Source organism: Contarinia nasturtii, unplaced genomic scaffold (assembly GCF_009176525.2).
Source record: "Contarinia nasturtii isolate CC-2019 unplaced genomic scaffold, AAFC_CNas_1.1 Cnas_scaffold_414, whole genome shotgun sequence".
NCBI lineage: Eukaryota > Metazoa > Arthropoda > Insecta > Diptera > Cecidomyiidae > Contarinia > Contarinia nasturtii.
The window spans coordinates 2,583,693-2,608,556 of NW_022197768.1; the positions used below are offsets into that span (position 1 = coordinate 2,583,693).

The 24,864-nt window shown below is 34.0% G+C and overlaps 3 protein-coding genes and 1 non-coding gene across 9 annotated transcripts; 3 read left to right on the top strand and 1 right to left on the bottom strand.

Annotated features, from left to right (window-relative positions):
- Positions 1-1,078: 1,078 nt before the first annotated feature.
- Positions 1,079-19,594, top strand: LOC116338918 (protein unc-13 homolog 4B). 3 transcript variants are annotated; one of them, XM_031764487.1, is made up of 14 exons: positions 1,079-1,750; positions 2,578-3,088; positions 3,204-4,099; positions 11,823-12,084; positions 14,458-14,571; positions 15,888-16,117; positions 16,187-16,394; positions 16,464-17,056; positions 17,136-17,363; positions 17,432-18,467; positions 18,536-18,805; positions 18,876-19,045; positions 19,110-19,291; positions 19,362-19,594. In XM_031764487.1, the coding sequence occupies exons 1-14, from the start codon at positions 1,323-1,325 to the stop codon at positions 19,454-19,456; spliced, it is 5,223 nt and encodes a 1,740-aa protein (XP_031620347.1). In that variant the 5' UTR covers positions 1,079-1,322; the 3' UTR covers positions 19,457-19,594. The 3 variants fall into 3 exon arrangements, with proteins under 3 accessions (XP_031620347.1, XP_031620349.1, XP_031620348.1); XM_031764489.1 differs by lacking the exons at positions 1,079-1,750; positions 2,578-3,088; positions 3,204-4,099 and adding exons at positions 6,327-6,702; positions 8,522-8,620; XM_031764488.1 differs by lacking the exons at positions 1,079-1,750; positions 2,578-3,088; positions 3,204-4,099; positions 11,823-12,084 and adding an exon at positions 13,069-13,940.
- Trnam-cau lies at positions 7,349-7,420 on the top strand. Its single transcript has one exon. It is a non-coding gene; the product is annotated as a tRNA-Met (tRNA).
- LOC116338919 (succinate-semialdehyde dehydrogenase [NADP(+)] GabD) lies at positions 9,102-11,590 on the top strand. The gene is made up of 3 exons (XM_031764490.1): positions 9,102-9,758; positions 9,830-10,118; positions 10,477-11,590. The coding sequence occupies exons 1-3, from the start codon at positions 9,438-9,440 to the stop codon at positions 11,421-11,423; spliced, it is 1,557 nt and encodes a 518-aa protein (XP_031620350.1). The 5' UTR covers positions 9,102-9,437; the 3' UTR covers positions 11,424-11,590.
- Positions 19,595-19,597: 3 nt separating the features above from the next.
- On the bottom strand, positions 19,598-22,250 carry LOC116338920. 4 transcript variants are annotated; one of them, XR_004200942.1, is made up of 6 exons: positions 21,896-22,246; positions 21,301-21,822; positions 20,981-21,143; positions 20,650-20,894; positions 20,283-20,522; positions 19,598-19,851 (listed from the first exon to the last, which is right to left on the bottom strand). XR_004200942.1 is itself a non-coding variant. In XM_031764493.1 (5 exons), exons 1-5 carry the CDS (start codon positions 22,080-22,082, stop codon positions 19,838-19,840), a joined length of 1,131 nt encoding a protein of 376 aa, XP_031620353.1. In that variant the 5' UTR covers positions 22,083-22,245; the 3' UTR covers positions 19,598-19,837. The 4 variants fall into 4 exon arrangements, 3 of the variants coding, with proteins under 3 accessions (XP_031620353.1, XP_031620352.1, XP_031620351.1); XM_031764493.1 differs by lacking the exon at positions 20,283-20,522 and having other exon boundaries at positions 21,896-22,245; XM_031764492.1 differs by lacking the exon at positions 19,598-19,851 and having other exon boundaries at positions 19,944-20,522; positions 21,301-21,804; positions 21,896-22,250.
- Between the last annotated feature and the right edge of the window lie 2,614 nt (positions 22,251-24,864).

A 24,864-nucleotide genomic window follows, 5' to 3' on the forward strand; every position in this document is an offset into this window, starting at 1 on the left:
CAATTGATTTTGACAGAGAGTTTTTCCCATTAAATTCCAGCAATTCACGGACTTATTCATTTCACTCGTGATACGAAACGAAAAAAAAAACTGAAATTGAAATTGGTTGGCATTATGGAAACGGAGTAGTGGTCCAGCGGTCATACTTTTGTCACTCGACACATTGCAGCCCAGTTGAAGTTGTTTTTTTTTTCGGTTACACATGCAAAACCGTTTCAAAACGCGGTAGATATAAATCTAATTTGAATCACGTTTCTAATTCGAATAAGCTTATTTCGTATCAGAAGAGTGCACAAGAATCATTTAATTGTATAACATATATATATGTGCAGAGACTTGTAACCCATCCAACTGTCCGTGGGGCTCATTTCAACGAAAAACAGCAACAACATAATAGAAACAAAACAACATACACACGATTTGTACGGTGTGTTTGGAGTCATGAACTTTTGTTTGGAACAAAAATAGGTGCTTTTACAAAGAAAGATGTTTCCGTTTGTGTGAACGGAACCGTGACGAGAATTTTGTGTGTTCGTACATTGCTGCTACTGCTGCTGGTACATTTGATCGCCTTTTATTCGTTATTGTTTTTGTTGTTCGTATATCGCTTTTATTTTATTTGGTTTTGAAATATAGCATAGCAATTTTATTTAGTTGAAAGTAATGAGTGTATTTTTGTCTATGTGTTTTTTCTATATACGCGTGTGTTTTTTTTCTTCACTATTATCCGTTTCGTGTTGGAGTTTTAGATTTTTGATCGTTCATTGTCATAAAACACTTGCTGCCATCACTACATTTGCTGTTGTTTGATGGGTGCTGGTTCGCTGGGCCGCAGTATGTGTATGTTGTGAAAAATCGCTTGTACTGTCGACCCATTGTGCACAATGTGCGCTTACATTTGCGTTTGGTGTGGTTGCGCGCGCGCCAGCATTGTATTCAATGGTGAAAAAGATCTAGCGCTATTTGGTTGCTCGTCGATCGGCCACTTCACCTGCCAACATACGACATAATGCCGTGCATGCATTAACAACAAACATCGATCCAGTGTCAATGCTCCAAAGTATTTTTTTTTTTTCAGTTTTTCATTTTCTTGTCCAATTGGATTTTTTTTATTCGCCATTTTTTTTCGAAGTGAAACAAAAAATAACAAGTATCATGACAAAATGTGTTTAATATGGACAATAAAATAAACAAATTCGTGAATTTGTGATGCATAGCATAAAGTGGACTGACCAACCCTTAATAATAAATTTTTTGTGTCTGATTAGTGCTGGCACGCGATCAACTTCATTCGAATAAAAAGTAACATTTGCAAATAAAACATGGATAACAGTATTTTCAACCATAAACTACCACCAAAAACGGTTGGATTGACGCGGTCAGCGATAAACAATAATTTCGCCCTCGCCCCAAACGGTGTCAGTGGTTTTCGGTATTCTAGTATCGATGTGAACGGTAGCAGTGGCAGTAGTGACATTAGTAGCATAAGTAGTAACAGCAGTGGTTGTGATATACGCACAAGAAATCGAAATGCAAACCATCGACACGGTGTTGTTTCAATAAACGACCAAACCAACAACCATCATCGATGGACAGTCAATTCAATTGATAAATCGCCGAACAAAAATTATGACAATAAGAAAGGAATAAATCTAACATCGTTGGCAACAAATGATACAAGAAATTACTATTCCGTTGGCGATAAAGCAAAATGGACGCACAAGAGCCCAATCAATGGCAATATTTCAGTGTAAGTGATTTAAAAGCTGTGATATTCTTATATTGAGATCATTATTGATTTGGCAAACAAAGAAAAGCCTCGATTGTTCTTCAAAACATCTGCATTTGTTTATGAAAAATAATTGATTTGTGCACATCGACAAAACAGTGTGTTGTGAGACTGTAATTCAATGTTGATAATGTTGTTTGTATGTTATTGAATCGTTGCTATGGTTTGTGAACCAACTTAATTCAAAACAACCGTTTTTAATTGACATATTTTTATTGACATTCAGACGAATGCAAAGCACCTTTCTTTCGAAATAAAGCAATTTTGTATGACATTGAAAAGTCGAATACATCAAGTTAAAATGAATACTTTTCCAGAATTTTACATAATTTCCATGTAGCTTTGAACTATCGTAAACGGATGGTGGTGTCAGCATATTTTCCATTCCATCAACCATCATCAAGTTGATGACTCATTCGCTTTGTTTGTTTGTTTTGGTTTTGAGTGCAACTTTCGCACATGATCCCAAGGCATATCGTGTTTCGCTTTGGTGGTTTCGTTGTGTGTGTGTTGGATTAACACGATACGAAAGTAAACAAACTTGGAAATAGAGCACACACACACACATTTTATGAAGATAATTTTTAAATTTTTCATTGATAAGATAGAATTCTGAATGTTTTTGTTTGTTGATTACCAACACATTTGTGTCAGCTTAATTAATCACAATGTATATCCAATATGTTTTTATCATTCCATTGAATTATCGTTTCATATGCGTGCAAGTCTTCATTTTTAACCGAATGTTTTCTATTTAATTTTTGTCATTCGACGTTGTGTCCTTGCAGAAATACATCACACTCAAATGGGTGGCCATATCAAACGAAACCATTTCGAGATAACACAACAAACGGATCTGAAGTCTGGCTTAACGACTACTACAAAGAATTCTACCGCAATAATACCGAACAAAATCGTCACGAAGTAAATAATCGCACTAAACAGCTGTCAGGTGATCATAGGATACGAATCACCGTTAATTGTGACAATGAACAAAATCGTCATCATCGTGCAATCAGTGACCGAAATCGAATTAGCAGCGAAGAAAATGTATCAGGCGCATCGGTTACAATTGTTGAAATAAACGATTCTTCACAACAATCAAACGATGATACAACTACACCGCCGAACATAATTCGAAATTCATTGAATGATACAACGACAAAATATATAAATAGTTCCAACAAATCATATAATGAAAAACCGATCGATGTTCCGGAGGATTTTGAGCGACAAGCATACGAATTTCAACGTAACGAACTAAGCCCATTTGTGAGAAATCTTCAACCGAATTCACAGGTAATATTCAATTTTTACATTTTTTTTTTCGTCTTTTTTGGATGACGATGGCCGCTACAATTTTTTTAAATTTTTTTTTTCACAAAACAAAAAATTCGTCTAATTTCTCCGACAGCGTCATCGAAAACGATTTCCTCCACCAAGAAAACCGACAAACCCCAGCACTCCAATTGAAAATACAAATGAAAATATGGGCAACGGATGCTCGAAGAACATTCGAAGACTGAATAAAAATACTGTTGCACCGAATCACATTACCAGCACACCACCGCCAATTATAACCAATTTTGTCGAATCAAAAAAATACCATAGTACTCAAAACATATCAACAAAAACCGTCCACAATGAAAGCATACCGTCAACATCAACAAATCAAAATTGTTCGTCGCGGCCCGAAATTCAAACCAACACAATTGGAAAGACTGACACATGGAATACACAACGTTCTTCCAATTTTGATTCGGAGGCATTTAATTTGGCCTCATGCATTGATACACAGTCAATAATTTTTGATAAAAGTGAAACAAAAGCCACAAGACAAACATTTAAACGCAGCATAAGTATTGATAGTTCTAGTGATAAGTCTGTACAAAGTGTTGAAACGAAAAGATTTACCGCACACTTACATCGATTGTTTAAAAGTAATCAGAATTTAACATCAACGACGAGTGCAACAGCTGCATCTCCGAAAACCGAAAATAGCATCAGTTTTCCAAAGCTTTATCAACGATTCAGTGGCAGCCTACAATCATTATTCAATGGCAATTTAAATAATAATCGAAAACGAAATTTAAGTGCAAGTGATACAAATCTTAATCGAATTAACCGATGCACACTGACTCAACAACAATTAATTGACAATGATTATTGCCCGTCTGTGTTGTACAATCGTAAAGCACGAACATCGTGCAGTGAAAAAAATCTAGATAAAACCCAAACATTTTCGCGATGGAAGAATCAATTATGGCTAAAAATTTCCCGCAAAAAAGCCAATCCAAGCGCACGCAAATCGTAAGTACATATGATAAATGGTGACAAATTTCAATAGTTTTTGTTTTTGTTATTTTTGCAAATATGTCAATTGGTTTTATCGGAAATTGACAGAGATTTCTCTGGCAATGTAAACTTCAATTTTGCATAGCGTAAGATGTATGGATTTCCCATTCAAACACTGATAACACTTACTAGCCATGGCCACACAATTTTACTCCAACACTATGTCGAGAGAATCGTAAAAAAGAGATATATATATAATTTCCGCACTATATGCATCAAAAATTTTGAACAGAGCCACATCAATGAAACGAATAGGAATTCCATTTGGAGCCGATAGCTAATGTTTTTCCGATATCTGTTTTTTTTTCCCAACTTATTCAATATATTCGGTACAAGTGAGCGAATATTATTTATCGCATGCCTTGATGCATTTCAAGTGATTGAGTTTAAGAATAAATTACATTATTGGTGAATAACTTAAAAAACAATTGTTCCCAGAAACAACAGGCTGATTGTGTTTTCGTAAATGTTTCGTTGTTTGATTCATCGATGCCTTCTTAGAAGAAGCTTACGCTGGTTTACATACGCCCGAAAAAAGCATTAACTCTAAATATTTTGTGAATTCTCATTAGCTCAAATCTGCGTTAGATTTTGTCCAAAATCCGTTTCGCGCAGAATTATTTATCTATCTTAAAATGACGCAAACGAAAAAAAATTGTCGGTGTGTCACCGAAGATTTATTTGAATTGTACGATAAATTTAAAGAGTCTTTGCAAAGCATCAAATTTCTACCATTATTTTTGGTTTATCTACAATTTTGCTTACAAAATGATTTACGATCGCATGTAAATGTTTGTGTTGAGGGCGCCGTAATATATTGGTTCGTCACCTTTTATGTAAATTGTTCCCCAAGTATGTGTGTGAGTGTTTTAAAGGTAAACCACTCAATAGATGTTATTAAATATTTATAAATACTTTCGATTGCGACGGCATCGTGATTTCTGTTCATTGAACAATTATTTCTGGACGGATCGCAATCTCCTGACGGAAAACCCGAATTGTGTATTACCTGATTATACAAAACTCTAGATTATATTATGCGAATGAACTGGCTTTTCCTACAGTGAGTCTGTCGTTCAGACCAAATGAATTCATGAGATACCGGTTTTTGAGTCGATCGTCTTATTTGCCAGACGACTATACTAAATATTGTATTGCTGCAATACTATTGCAACAAATAAATTTTATTATAAATCTTTTGATGTAATGCATTCCAAACAATGTTGGTGTGATTGATGCTTGTTAAAATGTCTGTTATGAACTTAATCCAATTCAACAAAAGATAATGTGAAATTGGCGATAACCCAATTGTAAAATTCGCGTGATAATGAGTCAAAGACCAGATTGCACTGAAATGGTAAAAAAACAAGTGAGATTTAAAAAAAAATCATCTCTCAACTTAAAAATAGTAATTTTATTATAAATCCATGCCTATAGTGTTTAGTTCAATCCCACTCCATTGCCAAACAATTTCTTAAAAAGCGGCGACTGTTTTTCATCTCGTTTTCGCTCACATCGTTTAACAAATAATAAAGAGCAATAACTTCTTCTAGCTCAAGGCAATGACGAGACCGCTGTGTTGTTCATGATGACGCTATCGCAGCCAAATATGAAACAAAATAAACGAATGAGACATAGTCAGGCGATAGATTCACATAATAACATTTGTTCGAATCATTGATTGAATGTTTATTGTTGGTTAATTTGCGCACTATCACTATTATCACTGAGACGAGAGAAAAGCCGTGTATGCAGATCGAGTAGCTGTATCGATGAAATGTTGACAAATATAAGATACGATAATTGACATTTGGCAGTTTTTGCATCGTGTGCCTTTTTTCACACGATGTTAAGTGAATGAGAAACAAAAAATATCAAAAACCCGAAAATAAGATTAGTCAGCGCCGTTGCCATACTTGAGAAAAAAGAAATCACATCTCACAAACACTCGCAACGTATTCTGTAATTTTGATCATTCTATAATACAGAATTACAGATTGTATAGCCTAGCATTTTACGGCAATGTTTTAAAACCTTAATTACTTTAACAAATACATACAATTTTCGACATAAAGAATTCATTGAGAGTTTAAACGAGTGCGGTAGATGCGGTACGAAGGATAAAAAAAACTGCTTTGTTTGTAGTATAAAAACATGCTACGCGTCACATAAACAAAGTCTTTATTTTAAAATCAAGTCTATTGTACAATATTCAGTTCAGTCATCTATCAGCCGGCATCTTGTAAGCACTTCTATAGCGGCGAGCGATATTTTTTTTATTCATATAATTCATGTTTTTCTTCTGTTGACAAATTTTTTGTGCCCACAATTTTGTTAATAAATTGAAAAAAAGAGAAGAAAGGCAAATGTGTGACATATAAAATCATAAGCAGGCTGCTAAATTTGATATGCAAAGTGTTGTGAGTGATTCGATAACTAGTGTTAAACACAAGAAAACTGTAAACGCATAATTTACTCGAAATAAACGTTTTGTGCGTAAACGTGTGTGTGTGTGTGCGGTGTGGTTCGGTATTTTGACCGAAATAAGAAGTGAAGAAGTAAGCAAAACCAAAGTCATTGTTTAAAGTTGAAATTAGTTTGAATTATTCGGGTCAAATGTCATGAAAAATGAGATTTTTGTATTTTACACGAAATGAGCACCGATTTCAGATTTAATTAAGGCCACATGCGATTTTAATGTGATTTCACGGGAAACTGACCAATTCATTTAAAAAACTAATTAATTTTGAACAAACATTTCAATTGATCGATTCAATGCATAAAATTTACATGTCCATTTCCATTGAGCGCTTCATTTAAATTATACTCAATCGGACAAATCATTGAATAAGCATCTGGTTGCACTCAAACAATTATAACCATGATTCACAAATTCAATGGAACAAATATTTGGTGCGTTTGAATTATTTGTTTGGTCACCACATAAATATATACAAAATTATATATATAAACAGAGAGAGAGAGAAAGTTCGAGAGAACGCAATAAAATCGAGACAAAAATAAACATTTGTAGAAATTATAATTTCTAAGTAAACGCGACTAATACGGAAATCGAATGATTCGAAATAACATTCGAATTATGTATGAAGTGGTTTTGGTGACGAGCCTGTACGGTAGAGGTTTACAAACGGTAGCAGCACATGTGCAAATATGTGTATGGTATCTGTCATTGTAAATATCAAGAGCAAAGTGGCGCAGTGGAAGCGTGCTGGGCCCATAACCCAGAGGTCCGAAGATCGAAACTTCGCTTTGCTAATTCTTTTTTTTTATTATTTTTGTTATTATCAATTTGTCTTTTTTATTATACGCGCGTGCACCAGATTGTTATTTAATTTAATTGTTTTGATTATATCAAACAAAGCATTTATTTTCAATCGACATATATCAATAAGTTCATTTTAGATAGTAAAATATGTGTACAACGAAATGAAAACTAGTTTTGAAACGATGATACGTAAAAATAAATTCATATCGTATTTTTGTTACTTTCATTTCGATGACTTTGTAACCAAAACACAACAAAACACGTTTTGAACTTAACATTCAGGATGTGTGTTCTGTTTTGATAAATGTTTCTTTAAATGCTTTTTTCTACTTGTGTACTTCACCTTCATTTGAACGCGTAAATAAACATCTCATTAGATTAATTTTTTGAGTTCAATAATTCAAGTTAAAAATACATTGAAAATAATCCGAAGAAATTTAAGAATATCGTGCTAATGTTAAACGAAAAAGAATTGACTTGAATTTCTAGTTTTGGTAAAAAAAAATTTAGTTTCAATTTTGTTATATGTCGATTGTCGTTAATAGCTATCGGCTATTGATAAGAACAAAAACAAGAAGGATAAAATGATTTAAGAATTTAGAGTAATATGTATGTTATTCTGAGCATTGAAAATAGGAAAGAAATTAACATAATGAAAATTCGAATCGAAAATTTTAAAGTCCATCGAATAAAAGCGTGTGGTGAATATTGCGATTTTTAGATGCTTTTCACGTACTACTTTGCACGTTTCAATATACAAAGCTGACATTCAAACAATGAGCAATATTGTTTCCCAGAGTAGCATTGAATCGCATGGAATTCAACCGATCTGACGACAAAAACAACTATTGTATATATTGTTAGTCGCGAGATAATAGCAATTTAATGAAATACAGATTAACTACCGGCTGGACTGACTAACTGGCTAAATGTGCAAAATGCAAACTTCAACATTTACATGAAATGACGCTGAATAATTCAATTTTATTAGTTAGTAATTTCAATTCCGCATATAAATAGAAACAATTGTGGCTATTTTGGTTTGTATTTGTGCTCAACTTAAAAATTGAATATCAAACTTTTCCCTGTAGAAAAAAAAAACCATCAACCAAAATGGCAGAGGATATGATAATGAAAGGAATTTTGGATAAAATGCTTGAATTAAACCAATCCGAAACACACGAACCAGAGTAAGTGTAATTCATATAAATATGCAAAAAGTAACAACGGCTACTTAGACGGTCTATAATTAAAGTTGTTTACTTGCAAACATCTTAACAAAATGTGCAATTTGAACATCGTAGTTTAAATGTGTTACTTTGAAGCGACTCGTATTCATTACTATTACTTCAACGTTCTTGTGTCCAACACAAGTGAACATATACATGTAAGCACATTTGCCGTGTCAAAGTATGCGAATTTCGCACACTGTTTTAACACCATATGATTGTAGAGTAGAATTCAACAGCCGCACGATGACATTTTGTTCGAAAAACCATATGGTTGTCTCTTTCTCGTACATTTTGCTATCGTCTGTAAATTTTACACATTCATATGTTTTATCTCGTTCTATTGAATGATGAGGCCTATGCTCCACAAGAAGTTAAAGGAAGAAAAAAAAATTGAATGATGAGACTGCTTGTGATAAAAAAAATTCTTGTTTTCATTTATTTAACCTTACAACAAATGTAGTTTGACATTGTTTGCAACTGCGCTTTGGGTGCTTTGTTGAAACTTCTCGATTCAATTGGGAATGAATATTATTCTTTATGTAATTTCCTGCTAATTGAAATCGCGACAAGATCTCGGTCGCAGAAAATATTTTGTTTTTGACGACAGATAACAATAGCCGCACAAAAAGTTAATTACTCAGTATTTAAGTGTGAAAGAGAGAGATAAGATTTCAACAACTGTACGATAAATCGAATGGTATTTGTGGCACGAACAGAAAAAGAAGTGTGTGCGTTTTATTTTTCAACCGGTTGATTTTGCCGAGTGCACAAAAAAATGCTATTTCAAGCTAGTCGCCTGATTGTCACTGCAAGTAACTTGCATTCGTTGAAACGAATTAATTACAATCGGTTGTCCGGTAATATTCGCAGAAATATGCATTTGTTATTAAATAAAACGCTTATCAACGGCGAATGGGTATCGTCATCATCAAAAACCGAATTGGCTGTCACAAATCCAGCAAATGGTTCAATCGTTGGTCATGTTCCTGATTTGGATGTAAACGATGTACAAAAGGCCATTGATGCCGCCTACAAAACATTCCATTCGGATGATTGGAGTTCGCTGACCGCCAAAGAACGATCCGCACTTTTGAAAGTATGTATTTTATTTTCGATTTTCGATTGGATGAACAAAAATAAAATGTAATTACCACATTGATTTTTAAGAAATGGCATTTACTACTTGAGAGCAATCGAAATGAAATCGCATCGATTATGACCATGGAATCGGGTAAACCGTTGGCTGAATCATTGGGCGAAATAACATATGGAAATTCGTTTGTCGAATGGTTTGCTGAAGAAGCTAGACGTATTTATGGCGAAATTATTCCGACACCACAAAAACAGAAACGACTATTTCTAACACGTGAACCAATTGGCGTTGCCGCATTGATAACACCATGGAATTTTCCACATGCAATGATTACACGAAAGGCAAGCGCAGCCATTGCAGCAGGTTTGCATTCCAATTGAATTCACGACGATGCAAAAACGTTGACACTCGTAACGATTTTACATTAATATTAAATTACATTATTCATCATTGCAATATTATAGTTTATCGGTTTAAAAACAAATATTGTCGTCGTTGATATTTATGATAATATAAACACAGACTGTTTATGTGAGCAACGAATATAAATATGAATGGCATTCGCATGACAAAGATCCCATGTTTATGTTATAAGTGTCACCGAATTTGCTTTGTTGATTTCAACCGTATTTTTTATAGCTCTCCGAAAGGATTTTTGAAGGTTAATGCTCAATTTGTGTTTTTTTTTTTTGTTTTCAAAAACAAAAATGTTTTCTTTTAGGTTGCACTGTTGTGATTAAACCAGCCGAAGATACACCGTTGACAGCATTGGCGCTGGTAAAGTTGGCTGAGGAAGCTGGTTTCCCAAAGGGTGTTTTCAATGTCGTAACATGCAGTCGAAAAAATGTGGCGGCCGTCGGTGAAGCATTGTGCACAAGTAAACAAATTGCCGGAGTTTCATTCACCGGATCAACAGAAGTGGGACGTGTATTATATCGGCAATGCGCTGAAGGCATAAAGAAAATCGGCTTGGAATTGGGTGGAAATGCACCGTTTATTGTATTCGAATCGGCAAATTTGGAAAAAGCCGTAACCGGTGCAATGGCATCGAAATTCCGTAATTGCGGTCAGGCTTGTGTTGCATCGAATCGATTTTTTGTACAAGAAACCGTCAGCGATGCATTCATCGGAAAGCTGATGACAGCCGTAAAATCGCTTAAAATCGGCGATGGTAAAGATGATGGCGTACAAATTGGACCGCTTATCAATACAGCTCAACTGCATAAAGTATCGGCGATTGTTGAAGATGCACGCAGCAAAGGGGCCAAGATTTTATGTGGTGGTCGACCATTACCCGAAAATGGTGAATTATTTTACGAACCAACAATCGTGACGAATATAACGCCCGACATGCGTTTGTATACCGAAGAAGTATTCGGTCCAGTTGTTGCCATTATGAAATTCAAAACTGAAGACGAAGTGTTGCACATTGCAAACGATACGTCACGCGGTTTGGCTGGTTATTTCTATTCTGAAAATTTGAATCAAGTGATGCGTGTATCGCGTAAACTTGAAGTCGGCATGGTTGGTGTTAACGAAGGTTTATTGTCCACAGCCGAAGCAGCATTCGGTGGCGTTAAAGAATCGGGCATAGGCCGTGAAGGTTCACGTCACGGCATTGACGATTATGTTGAAATTAAGTACATTTGCTTGGGCGGTTTGGACTGAATAAACAACATTAGCTTCAAAAACTTCTAATAAAATTGATATGAGATTGAATGTGCTTTGAACATTGCCATAAAATGATCCAAAGAAGCTATCTATATGTCTTCCATTATTCAATATTATTGCGAATAAAAATACAAAAATAAATACTTTTGTTGATAAACTGAAAAGGAAACAAAGAAAGAAATATTGAAATGTCTTGTAGTTTTTTTTAAATCAAACATATCCTTTGATTTTATTAATATTTAATTTCATTCCAAAAGCAGAAATAAAGAGATATTTTCACTGCTTTTCATCCAAACATGTTCGTTTTTTTTCATTATCTGATAAAACCAATTGACACTTTTTCTACTATTTTATGCATAGAAACTTTTGATGATTTCATTTGATTTTTCGATTCAGGATTCAAGCGATTGATGGCGGATTTTTTGAAAAATTTGGTTCGCTATTGAGCCAAAGATCGGAAACAGCCGAAGATGAAATCGTCAATTCACATGCATTACAAGCATCAGGTGACAAAATTGTCACCGATTCATTGTCGTTACGTACAATTGAAGAAGGCGAAAATGACAGTGGCACTGAAACACTACACGACACAGACAGTGAACCCGAAGATCAACAATCGAAACAAGAAGAACTTATCAAAGAATTTTCGGGATTGAATGTAAGTAAATAATAGTCATTTGTAGCTAACATTTAAACAAAAGAAAGAAATTCGAAAGAAATGAAAAAGAAGAAAAAAAAAAAGTGTTTTGAATTTGTTTGCATCACAGCATGCCGACGGATGCGAATAAACAATCGTTCTATGTAATTTTATAACATTTTTCTTCGACAAAGAAGACCTTGAAAATATTTCAGTCTATTTTCGTCGCAGGTTTCGACGATTTCGGCACGGACACACAAATTCAATACTCAAAACAATTCGCTTCATGATCTCACAATTGATCCGGCACGAGGTATTCAATCAAAAGAAACAATCTGTTAAATATTACGATCATAATCTTATCGATACTAAATCGATTTTTATTGATGTATTTCGGAATTCAATCGACCAAATGTATTCAACGAACACAAATTACACACATTTCAAATGATCTAGTCAAATTAAACAATGAATCTATTGATACATTTTCAATTTCAAACGGAAAATAAACAAATTTCCAAACGATTAACGGCTTGTGTTGCAACAATTTAATATGTTTTTCGTTGTGCGTCGATTTGAGATAGAATCCTCACAAAACCTCAATATTTATCTACAATCGAATGAATGTGTCAAAAATAAAGTGCACTCTTTTTGGACAGAAAACAGACGCCTCAATTGTTTTAATCGTCATCGTACAGTCATGGTGTTGACTGAGTTAACCGTTAATCCTTTTTCTCTCTTTGCCTTTTGTTGTTTTGTTTATTGTGCTTGCAATCGAGCTAATAAAATATCACGCACACACAAATACACACTCTCTCTCTCTAGCGTCTTTCATGCCACTGCATGTTAATCGCATGAATCTGAAGTCAAACACTAACTTTGATCTCACCATCATCATGTTGAGTTTTTTTTTCAGTAGCGCTGTGTGTGTGCGTGTTCGCATCGATGAGCCCAAAAAGTTTACATAATTCACCGTTTGTGTTTTTTTTATTCTTGCCTGAGAGAATTGGCAGAATTTAACGAGAGCGTCAGTGTCCGTTCGATACCGATACAGAGTGAACTTAAAAATAAATTGGCATCAACATTGCCAAAGTGATGTGAAAAATCAAATACGCAACGAAAACAACAACAATAAAATAAATAAACGCCAAAAAAGATTGAAGTTAAAAAAGAAAGGAAAATGTAAAAACGGCACACACAAAAAAGTGACAAACGAAAACAACACTCTTGAAAAGAAATGAATAAAATGATACAAAAAGGAAGAAATTTCACACAGACAAACAAATGTAGTTGGCTGGCTATTTCACCGTAATATATCCCAAAACATTAGGATACACACAAATCATCGCGTTTTTTTAATAATTTTTTTTTAACTCATTGGCTGTGCCGATATACAAATTCTATTTCTAGTCGTTTTCAATCTCGCACGATCGTAATCGAATTTGTATTTGAAGGGATTTGATTACGGACATTATAGTGTTAGATAGAGATAGATAGCAATGAGCGCATCGTCAATTCCACATTCGATTAATTTGACAGAAGATGTGACGAGTGAACGATTTGTCGGCGCAACGAAGCACAGAAAATATGCCACCTTAGAAAAGTGCAATAGTTTAGTTCAGTTCAATGAAACTGCCAGAAAATCCACAATCGATAAAGCCAATGAGCCAAAAGTGAATTTTGAGTGGTATAAACAATTTCGTCACAGTGCCCGTGTGCTGATGAAAAGTAAAAGTGATGCATCACGAAAGGATCATAAAATGCAATTCACAAAGAAATCGGTGAATCGTGACGGGACTATCGCTCGCAATCATTTTCGCGGTGTACCTGGCGATTTTCTCGATAAAACAACCAAACACTTTCTCCTTTCAATGACCGTTAGTATATGTTACACTTGTTTTAATTATTTTTGTGTTCAATTTTTCGTTCGTTTTGTCGGTGGATTCGAATGTATTTTCTGTAGGAGGTTTCACGTTTCACCAAATGATTAATGAATCGTGTGCTATTTATTCTTTGATTCAGTTTGAGATAAAAATACAACAACGAATTTCAAGACGGGAAAAATGTCTTTGACTTTTCGCAGTGAACAATTTTCGTTCATGCGAACATGTTGCAATATTCACTTTGACTTCATATCGCAGCCAGTTGTCGTGATGACACATGAATACATCAATTTTTTAGTGCAATGGGACAAGGTCATGGATACCACAGGCCAATTATAATTTATTTAACGCGTTTCGGCTTCGGACACCAAAAGAAAATTTATTGTGAACAAAACATTTTCAAATTTTTTCTTTTCTTTTGACTTTTCTTTCGATTTTGTGCACTTAGATTCACCTTGTCTACTGAATAAAATCATTTTATTTGTTTCTTTTTGTTTTTCATCAACAACAGACAGAGGAACTCTACGAAGAAATTCTTTATCAAATACTTCACAATGTCGGATGTGAAACGGAAAATGAAACATGCCAGAGCTCATTGTTTGGATACATTCAAGATGCTTTCAAGGTAACCATTTGTAACTTATTCAACGATTTTTTTTTTGATTTACTATCCAGTATACTATGGACTGACTAAATATATCAAAACTTGAACTAACTATAATCATATAACGACTTAAAAACCTATAAGCTAGATTTAATTGAAACAATATTTAAATTATTTTTTTTTTTTTTTTCAATTTATCAACGTATTTATGGATATTGATAGTCACGTACTTTCATAAAATTCTTTTGAAGCAATTGTAAATTTTCTTTTGATCGATGTGAAGTGATATGGATCAAAAGAATTTTACATAATCAATTAACTGTGCAATTTATTTTATGAAGTAGAAAATATATAATGACCATATTGATTTGGAATATGACATGGTGTGAAAGGTCCATTATTTGAGCTACAATTCCATTTACTGCCTGTTTTAATGCAATTGTATTGTTCGAATTCAGTGGTTGCACAGCATTTATTACCTTTGCCTCGTCTGAAGAACCGATTTTTAAGATTTTTATAGACATCCTGATAACCACTTTTGGTAACAAAAATGTTATTTGTGGCAGTGTCACTAATAAATCCATTACAAAAGAATTAGTTACGTTTTGACAGTAAAATCTAAAATGAGACAATCTTACTGGCGGTTTGCTGATAGTTCTTCGGATTTAGCGATTTTATTCGATCGGCAGTTTGTTACAACGTGTTTTCTTAAAAAATGTTGACTCGGACACGATAATGGTTCTCCCAATGTTAATGCTGCCACAGCAATCACAATTGCTGAAACAAAAATTAATTTACTTGCCATTTTTTACTGAATGTATGACAAAATACAACTGTGTATGGGATCCAAGTTGCATCTCCTTTTATACCATTTTTTAAATGCAGATAGAGGCAGCCTCTAATGGCTTCTCTCATTCTAGATCAATTAATTTGAACATTTCAAATCAAATCAATGGTTGTGTGTTGATTTTCAAATCAAATAGTATGTAGAACGTGTTAGCAAGATAATAATAAAAAATAAATAATAAACTAAAAATAGTATTATTTGATTTTAAACATATAAATAGATTTGATTTTCTCAAATTAAAATGTTCAAATAATTTGGATTGAATGAAATGACACTGATAAATCAAATTCTTTACTGTTTTTATTTGAAAATTTTCAAATCAAATCAATTTATTCAATTTGTTATCTTGAATTTAAATCCAGAATTAAAAACCGCGAGAAATTAAAAATTTTCTATTTTTCTGCCTTTTTGATTTTGACATTTTACTCACCGGAAATAAATAATTGTGTTCAATCAATATTACTCCTTTCTTTTGTAATTCAATTTTCAGATAACAAATGCTCGTCATGACGAATTGTTGAGCGCAGCGGCTATGAAGAAGCCGCCCGAGATGCGTTTAAACGTCGAAGTGGTTGAAGCAAAAGAATTGGAATCCAAAGATCCAAATGGATTATCCGATCCATTTGTAACAATGTACATTGGTTCAGCGCCATCACATCGATATAATACATCTGTCAAATCATGCACTTTAAATCCGTCATGGGAAGAGCATTTTTCACTGTAAGCATACGATAAAGTACTATGAGACTCACATTTACTTATCTGCTTTGCAACTTAAATCTTTACTAGACCGTTGATAAATGGAACAGGTGATGACAGTTTGGTGGTTGAAGTCTGGGATTTCGATCCAGCTGAAACGATTGGCGAGAAAATGACAAAAATTTTGGATATCAAAGGTGTTCGTGGTTTTCGTAAGCTAATGAAAGAGATTGCTGTGACAGCATCAACAGGCAAACATGACAATGAACTAATTGGAAGATGTAGCATTCCATTACGAGTGAGTATACAATGAAAACAATAGCATCTAAGAAATGTATTTTCTCATTTCTAATCATTCCTTTTATAGACAATTTCAACGTCTGGTTTGGTAATGTGGTTCAGTTTGGACAAGAAGAATAAGCCAAAACATCAAGGATTGATTAAATTGCGTTTGTCATTTAGCGCTGAGAAAAATTGTAAAGTTGCTGTTCAAGAGCATAAGCATTTGCTACGCGTGTTATTGTTGCACGAATTAGAATCATCAAAAGTGGCTCCGTATTGGTGGTCGGGAAAGTTCAGCGAACAAGGTGAAGCGGTGATTGCACAACATACCGCACAAAGTGGCATGAATGCAAACACACGATCGGTAGCTCAATGGTCGGCATACACAACAATTCATGCAAACCATGCTCTGTCATTTAAACTATTCGAGAATCTCTTGGAAAAATTGCTACGATTTTTGCACTCGCCCGAAACAAATGCAGAAGATACAAAACTATTTTGGGAAGGAGTGAAGAAATTGCTTCCATCGTGTTATTCGGTCATCAGAAATATTCGGAAGAAAACGTCCAGCGATAAAAACTCAATGAAAGTGCTCACAGAAGTTTTATCCATTCTTTCAATTATTGGTACACTTTCACCGCCCGCAGATGTGGATCTATTTCCGAAAAATGTTTACGGGTAAGCGTAATCTCTGTCTGAGAACTTCGAATTTTGGATGTGCAGATGTTAATTGTATTGTATCTCTTTACTTATTAAGGTGGCTGAGTAAAGCAAATGTAGACCTGAAGACGCTCGACATTTATAGTGTTGTAGAAGAAGCCATTCGGTCTGGTGCTCAAGATTTTTTGTTCGTAAAAATAAATGAAATTCGTGATGTTAACCGGGAGAATGACGAAGAAAATCTACAGAATATCATCAAAATTACACAATTAATTCGGGCCGATCTGCAGCGAGGATTGGAATTTTACGATAAATTGTTCAAAGAGTAAGTTTTCAATTCAGCCAAATAAAAGAAAAGTCTGACAATTGACAAATAATTCCATTCATTTTCAGCCGTGTTCAATGTGACTATACATCAATCTGTTACATTTACTACGAAAAAGAATTATCGGAAAATTTTCAAATGACCATTGAACGAGCGTGCAAACATCTCAAGCGAATTTCAATGCCAGATCATGCCGGCGAACCACTGCCGGAACATGAAGAAGTCAATATGGGAACAACATTGTTCGAGGTGTATTTGATCCTAAAACGATTTTCTGCACTGAGTACAGCATTGTGCCCAGAGACAGCTGTGTTTCGAATCAACGATTTCCATAATTGGTTCACCAGTGGTGTGGCGCATTGGCTCGATATTTCACTGTACAAGGCAATGAAACGGATTGAAAAGGCCATAGAGTTGGATAAATTGATGCCAATCGATGATACAGTGAAATACAGCACATCACCTATTGACACTTTGGCCATATTTCACCAAATTAAGATATTCTGGACTCAATTAAATTGGCCAGATGTCGAAGGAAGTTATACATTCATTGCAAAAATTGTCGATGACATTTGCCGTTGTTGTGTTTATTATGCTGATACAATGTCGTCACGCGTTGAGGGTCTTGGAAATATTGAAGATGTTTATGATGGAAACAAATTTGTGGTAACACAAGAATGGTGTTTGGCCATCAATAATATTGATTATATTCGACAAAAGTTACCACCATTCATTGAAGACTTAAAAGTTGAAGATATCATTGAAAAATTGGCCGAATATAGAAGCCAGGCGGAAGCACAACGGTGTGAACAGACTCTGAAAAATGTCGTTGAAAATGCGGTCGATACCGAAGAAAATAAAATCGTTGATTTGATCGAGATTATGGCACGAAAAATGGGGCCACCAATGCGAAAATTTTTAATGGAAGGAGCCGAAGTTCTACACCAAGACTCAAATTCAATGGATCGACTTATGTTGTATCTGGAAGAATCATTGAAAACACTAAATACTGAACTCAATGAAGTTAACTTTGAACGCATTTTATCAGCCATTTGGGTGGAATTGGCCATCATTTTACGCGATTTAGTACAAACGAATTTGGATGTGAGCAACTGACTTTTTATCATTTTTGCTTCTTTTGTAATTTTAATTTGCATTGATTTCTTTTGCAGAAACGACGTCCGCCTCAGTTCTTTATGAATTTACGTGAAAGCCTACGCATTATGGTCAAGAGCTTCAAGTGTGGAGAGATGGTCAGCGATTGCAGGGAAAGAGAAACACTTACTGAAATCGAAAATCTTTTGCAGCTGCACAGTTACGAAACCAGCGATCTCATTCATCAGTATTATATCCAACGATATAAGGATCAACAAGCCATGGACAGTGCACCACTGGGTCAACTCACCGTTCGATACGGTTTCTCAGACGATAATTGCCTTGAGGTAAAAAATTGACACTTTCAATATTTATTTTTTTCTTAATTCTCTTCAATTTCAACTGATTTCTTGACAGATTGAAGTAGTGAATGCACGAAATTTGGTGCCAATAGCAAGTAATGGTTCATGCGATCCATTCGTACGAATCCAATTCAGTCCAGAGGAGAAGTTTGGCGTAACAACAAAATACAAAACGAATTTCCAAAACAAAACTTTGTTTCCACTTTTTGACGAAAAATTTGTGATGTGAGTTTATTTATATTTTATCATGATTTTTTATTTCATTTGTTAATGATCATTTGTGCAATAGTCCACTCAATGATGAACAGCGTTCAAATGGAGACGCAATTCTCATATTCAGCGTAAAAGATCGAGATTTGCTTGGTTTCTCAAATCAATACATAGCCGAGGGTTTTGTAAAGTTCAACGAAATTGCAAACAGCAATCGAAGCGAACAAAAACATTTGAAATTGAATCGGCCGAAGAATTCAGGTAATTTCAAAAAATAAAATAAAAAATAAAATAAAAAAAAGTTAATTAATTTCCATTCATTTCCATTTAGATTGTCCATGTTTAAATGCGTTGAAGTTGCGCGAAGGCGATAAACTGGCCAAGGAATTCATGAAGAAAATAAAGCAAAAGCTCCCATCATCCTAAATATATATATTTGTATACTTATGATATATACAGCATTAGATTCATTAAGAAGCTCTCATTTATTTACACATTTAATCAAATTGATATTTATTACATTAACGAATGAATCTTTTTTTATATATATATATTATATAATGAGCGTAAATAAAAAGATAAATTAGAAAATAAAACAGCTAAGTGGTTGTGCTTTCGTTTTTTAAATAGCAAATTTTGAGGTATATCATGGTCTGACTGATGATCATGATGGCAGAATTGAGTCATTCCATTGAACGAATTGTCTGCATGTTGTGAAATGACTGACGCAGTGTGATATTTGTGTCCGAAGAAGCACCTGAAGGCATTCAAGTAGCTCATTGGTATGTATTGAAATTCTTACCTGTTTCACGCGCTACGACCTAATATCGGGCGACATACACATGAAAACAATGAAATGAAAGAAAGTGCGTTCTTCGTTTAAAATGTATTCCACAACAAAACAAAAAAAAAATAAAACAAAAAATAATTTATTTTACACTTCTAGAATATAAATTAGATTATTACTTTAAAAAATGTATTGTATTAGCGATGATTGAATAAATAAATGAATTGGAGGAGTAGCGCACACAATAAAATCTCGGAAGGTGAAAACGGATAGACAACGAATGAAAGAAAAGAAAGCCAATACCAGAATGAGAAACAAACAAAGTAATTGAAACAAAACAAGAATTTCGAAAAGAAAATCAACCCGAAAATATACACATTGTCCGAGAGAGTATGATATTTACACACAAACGCATATTGTTAACAGTAAACTGATTTGAAAAATAATAAATGCTTGAAAACTTACATAAATTAGAGTCAGTAATGGTAAATCGGTTTTAGTTTGGATCTATGTTAGTTGATGACGAGCAAGACATAGTACGAACAATAATTTTTTTTGTGTTTTTATAGAAAAATCGAGGATAGGTGGAAAGAAGCTGGAGATGGTTGTGATAATTAATTGTTTGTTATATCGGGCAACCTATGCTTTACATGCTATTGCACTTGATAAACATTAATAAAATGCCATACAAACACAATGCGACACCTAAAAGAATAATCCAGACAGTGGCATTTTATATCTGGTTGCTTAACAATGGATGAAAAATAATAAACATTGCCTCACAGCAACTATAACTTAACTAACTAGATGTATTAAATGTGATTATTATTACTGTGATCGATAGATGGAGATGACGACGACGACGATGACATAAAGGATAGTTCATCATATTCCGGTGTTGTGGCTATCGTTGGTTCTGGCGTTGAACTTTCATTAATACTTTGTTCGTTTTGATATTGATCTTGATTAACATCGTTCAGCAATGATGCATCCAATTCTTTTTTATGAATTTTTGTTTTTGGTTTTTGTGGTGGATATAAATAATATTCACTGATTGGCAATACCATTTCGATTATTCTGTAATTTAAATTCAATTAAGTTTAATGTAAATAACCAAAATAAATATAAAAATCGATCATTTTTTTAAATGAAAAGCCGTGTACCTTTCATATGGATATTTATCATCGATAATATCGACCATTGATTGAAATCGGCATGGAATATCGCTCAAATTTCCACATTTCACCAGATGCTTGTCAGTAAACGATTGAATGGCCGTCATGGCAAATCGTGACACTTCATTTATTTGCTTTTGTCGTGATTGGCCTAAAATGCATATTTAAATTCATATCACTTAATTCGTTGTTTTTTTTTTTAAATAAACTAATCATTTCTAGTCAGCTCAATTTTTTTTACAGCTTTTGCTGTGCAATGTATAATTCAAGACCATGTAAAAAAAGTTGTCTCTTTTTTCTTCACTTACGGAAATCGAATGATCGCTTTTCATCGGGTTCCTCCTCGCTTTCGTCGCCGCCACCAGATAACATATCCACCACGTTCATATGTTTGGTTTGCAATCGTGGCAAAAACAATAGCAAACAAATCAACGCAATGAATTTAACAATCTTCTTGAAAATGATCAATTTGATGAGGATTTTGCCGATGGTGAACAGATCTAATTTGAATTTGAATTTATCGAATAGCCAGTGTTCGTCACGTGGAGAACTATGAACGACGGGGAATTTTGGTGGTGCTGGCCCATAATTGTATACATTTATCGGTCTCGAGCCTTGATATGACGGTGGACCATATTGGTAGCTAAATGACGGAGGTCCGTACGATGGTGACGGCACAGGGGGTCCATATTCAGTCGACACAGGTCCATAAGATGGTGACGGTACTGGTGGCCCATATTCACTCGAAGGTGGTCCATATTCCGTTGATGGTGGCCCATAAGAATATCCAGGATGCGATGAGATGCTGTTATCTTTGTAATCACCGCGCGCTTTAATAACGGTTCAAATTTCAACAAAAAAAATTGCAAACAAAAAAATTCCATTTAAAAATTGTACACTCACAATGCAGCGAATCTTCGGCATGCGTTTTATGCAATGCATCAATATAAGAATCCTGATCCGTTCGCTTTTCTATTTTATCAACAACACTTGCACTCAACACATAATCAGTTAGTAAAACTATTGTTAAAGTAAGTGAAATATTTCTTCGAATATTTCCCATGATTGTCGATATCAATAATTTAAACATTCAATTTCGGAAAATAAATACCAGAAAGCGAAAAAAAAGAAACAATCACACGATTTTTAAAATGTTCGAATGACCGAGAGCACTTTTCTGACTTGACCACAGCAATAGAGATGATTTCTGTTCACTTGACAAAGTAACAAACCGTATTGACAATGAATCAAAGTATGCAACGCATTTTTAGTAATTCGGCACTTGTTAAGTGGCTACTGGTGGTACATGGTTTACAATGAGAGCCAAATTTGCCCCACACACTCGCGCTTCATATGAAAATTGTTCGTTTTCTATTTGTGAGCAATTAAAATGTGGCCGCAAAACAATGTGCCAAAGACAATAAACGAAACGAAATATGCTCAATGGAAATGGTTTGTAGCATCGAACGAAAATGTAAAATAAAATGAATTAAAATAAAAGCGAACAATTTTTGAAACATGGATTGAATTATTTATACATGGCATGCAGATAAAATAGTACTTTTATTTCGTTTGTTTTATTTTTATTACATTCGCTGGAGAGAAAAAAAAGCGCGTTTGCTCGCATTTTTCGTTCCGTTGGCTTTACCGTCGTCGACATGTGTAAGCCAGTTGTTATCTATAATAAAGACATTTTCGATGTTATGTTATTACATTGTTACTTTCTTTCATAGTGCGTTTGCAGTATTTAAGATTTGATTTTGTGCGCGCCAAATGGCACGTGCAATAAACTCAAACAAAAATTGTATCACAATGAAAAATGTGCGAGAGCGTGTTTGCGATTTTAAGAAAACATAATGGAAAAGGAAATTATTTTACCGGACAATTGACATAAAGTTCATTTATGTGATCAGAGATAACTGTGTTCGCTCTTTAGCATCATTTTTCGAATTAATACAGTTTTAAAAAAAATCTGTGTGAAGGCGAAAGTAGATAATGAAATCATGTTGTTGTTTTTCCCATTTGAATTTGACCATCAAATCGTTAAAAAAAAGAGCGCGTCGTGCGACAGTGAGAATTGAAAGAAATCTTATCTATTCAAAACGAGCGAATAAAATGTTGTTTTTAAAATTCTACGCACATCACTCGGTTCGGTTGCATCTTGTGACTTCAGCCCACGGATATTTACAAATCATTTAATCGAGGAGATTTATTGTCCGTGAAAAACCCCAAATCAACCGGCGTTGAAAGTTCTTCAGTTGCATTTCATTGACCGCATTTTATTTGGAAAACAACACAATCTAATCTCCAAAAGTGGTAGAATAGAAACTAATCGATCCGCTATGGCATGCATACAAAATCACTTTCTTTACTGCTTTTGTGCTTCTTTTGCTACTTTGCTTGATTACAACAATTTGATAACATAAATTCCAAACAAAAAAATTTTTGACGCACGAACCTGAAAAAACGAAAAAAATATATACAGCGCATAAAACGGTTGATTCAGCTTGTCCTAGAATACGAAATATTTTTTTGGCATCGTTTTCATACAATATATGTGTGTATTCGGTAGAATTTATAAAATTAGCATTCATATGACGCTTATTGCTATTAGCGTCATTACGTTCGCGTCAACGGTTTCTCAATGAAAGAAGTGTCAACCGAAGAGCCGGAAAAGTGATCGAGCTCACGCATACCTTTTGTCAAATTCAACAGCAACAAAAAATAATACGATTACATTTTTTTTGCATTTCACTCACCTTAGAAACAAACAGAGAAAACGAAAACAAAAGCGAAGCGATGAATGTATTTACTAGAGAAAAAAAAGCACTTTTAGCGTCATAAACATTTGACTTGTTTCTTGACCACGTTGTTATTTTTATTGCATATTGTTCATATTCCGGTTTTTTTTTGCCTCAATTGAAACTGAAATGTAGCAAAATGATAATACAACAACAACAAAAAAACCTGTGTGCGAACGCGCTTATGTGGTGCTTCTTCGTCCGTAATAATTTCACCAATATGCATTAGCTTTGCAAGTGAAATGGTGCATTGTCACCAATATGTTATTCAATGGTTCAAAGTTGAGCCAACTAATTGCATGTTATTACGTTCATAATTAACGGGCATTATCGTTAGATAATCATTGTGTTAAAAGTCCATCCTGTGTGTATTGCACAATAGTTTTGCATGCGCGAATAGGAATGATTCAAAAAAATTAAACAAATTTGTTTACATAAATAAAACATCGGTAAATTCACTTTGTCATCACTTTTTCTGTTATTTTTATTTGTAAAAAAATTAGAACATTTTTTTTTGTTTCATTTTAACAATTCTTTGTAGATCTCGTTTGTGTTTTTATCTTGTGTTTTCCTTCCTCTCTTTCTCAATATAGTTTTATAATAATTGTAATAATAATAATAATAATGTACTCTTGCGTTTTCATATTAACACCAGAAAAAAAATATTTAATAATAATTCATCATCATTATCATCACGTATTACAATAAATGTTCTTGCACAAAAAAGATTCTTCAACTTGGATGAAAATGTACCGTTGAATATCGATTTTGAAATAATTCGGTTCGCTATTTTGCGATTTGAATTTCGGTATTTTGTGAAATATATATTTTTTATCTGATTTCATTTATTTTTTGTATTTTGAATTTGGACATTTTCTTCCCGTCATTCCAGTATCCAATCAAATTTGTGCTTTATCCCATGCTCGCCATTCAATTCATCATCAAATTTGTTATTTCCTAAGTATTTGAATCAAATACTATGCTGCTTTTGATTAAACCGCAATATACACTTATAGAATCGATTAAGATTTTTTTAAATAAAAATTAATACATCATTCGATATATGAAGAT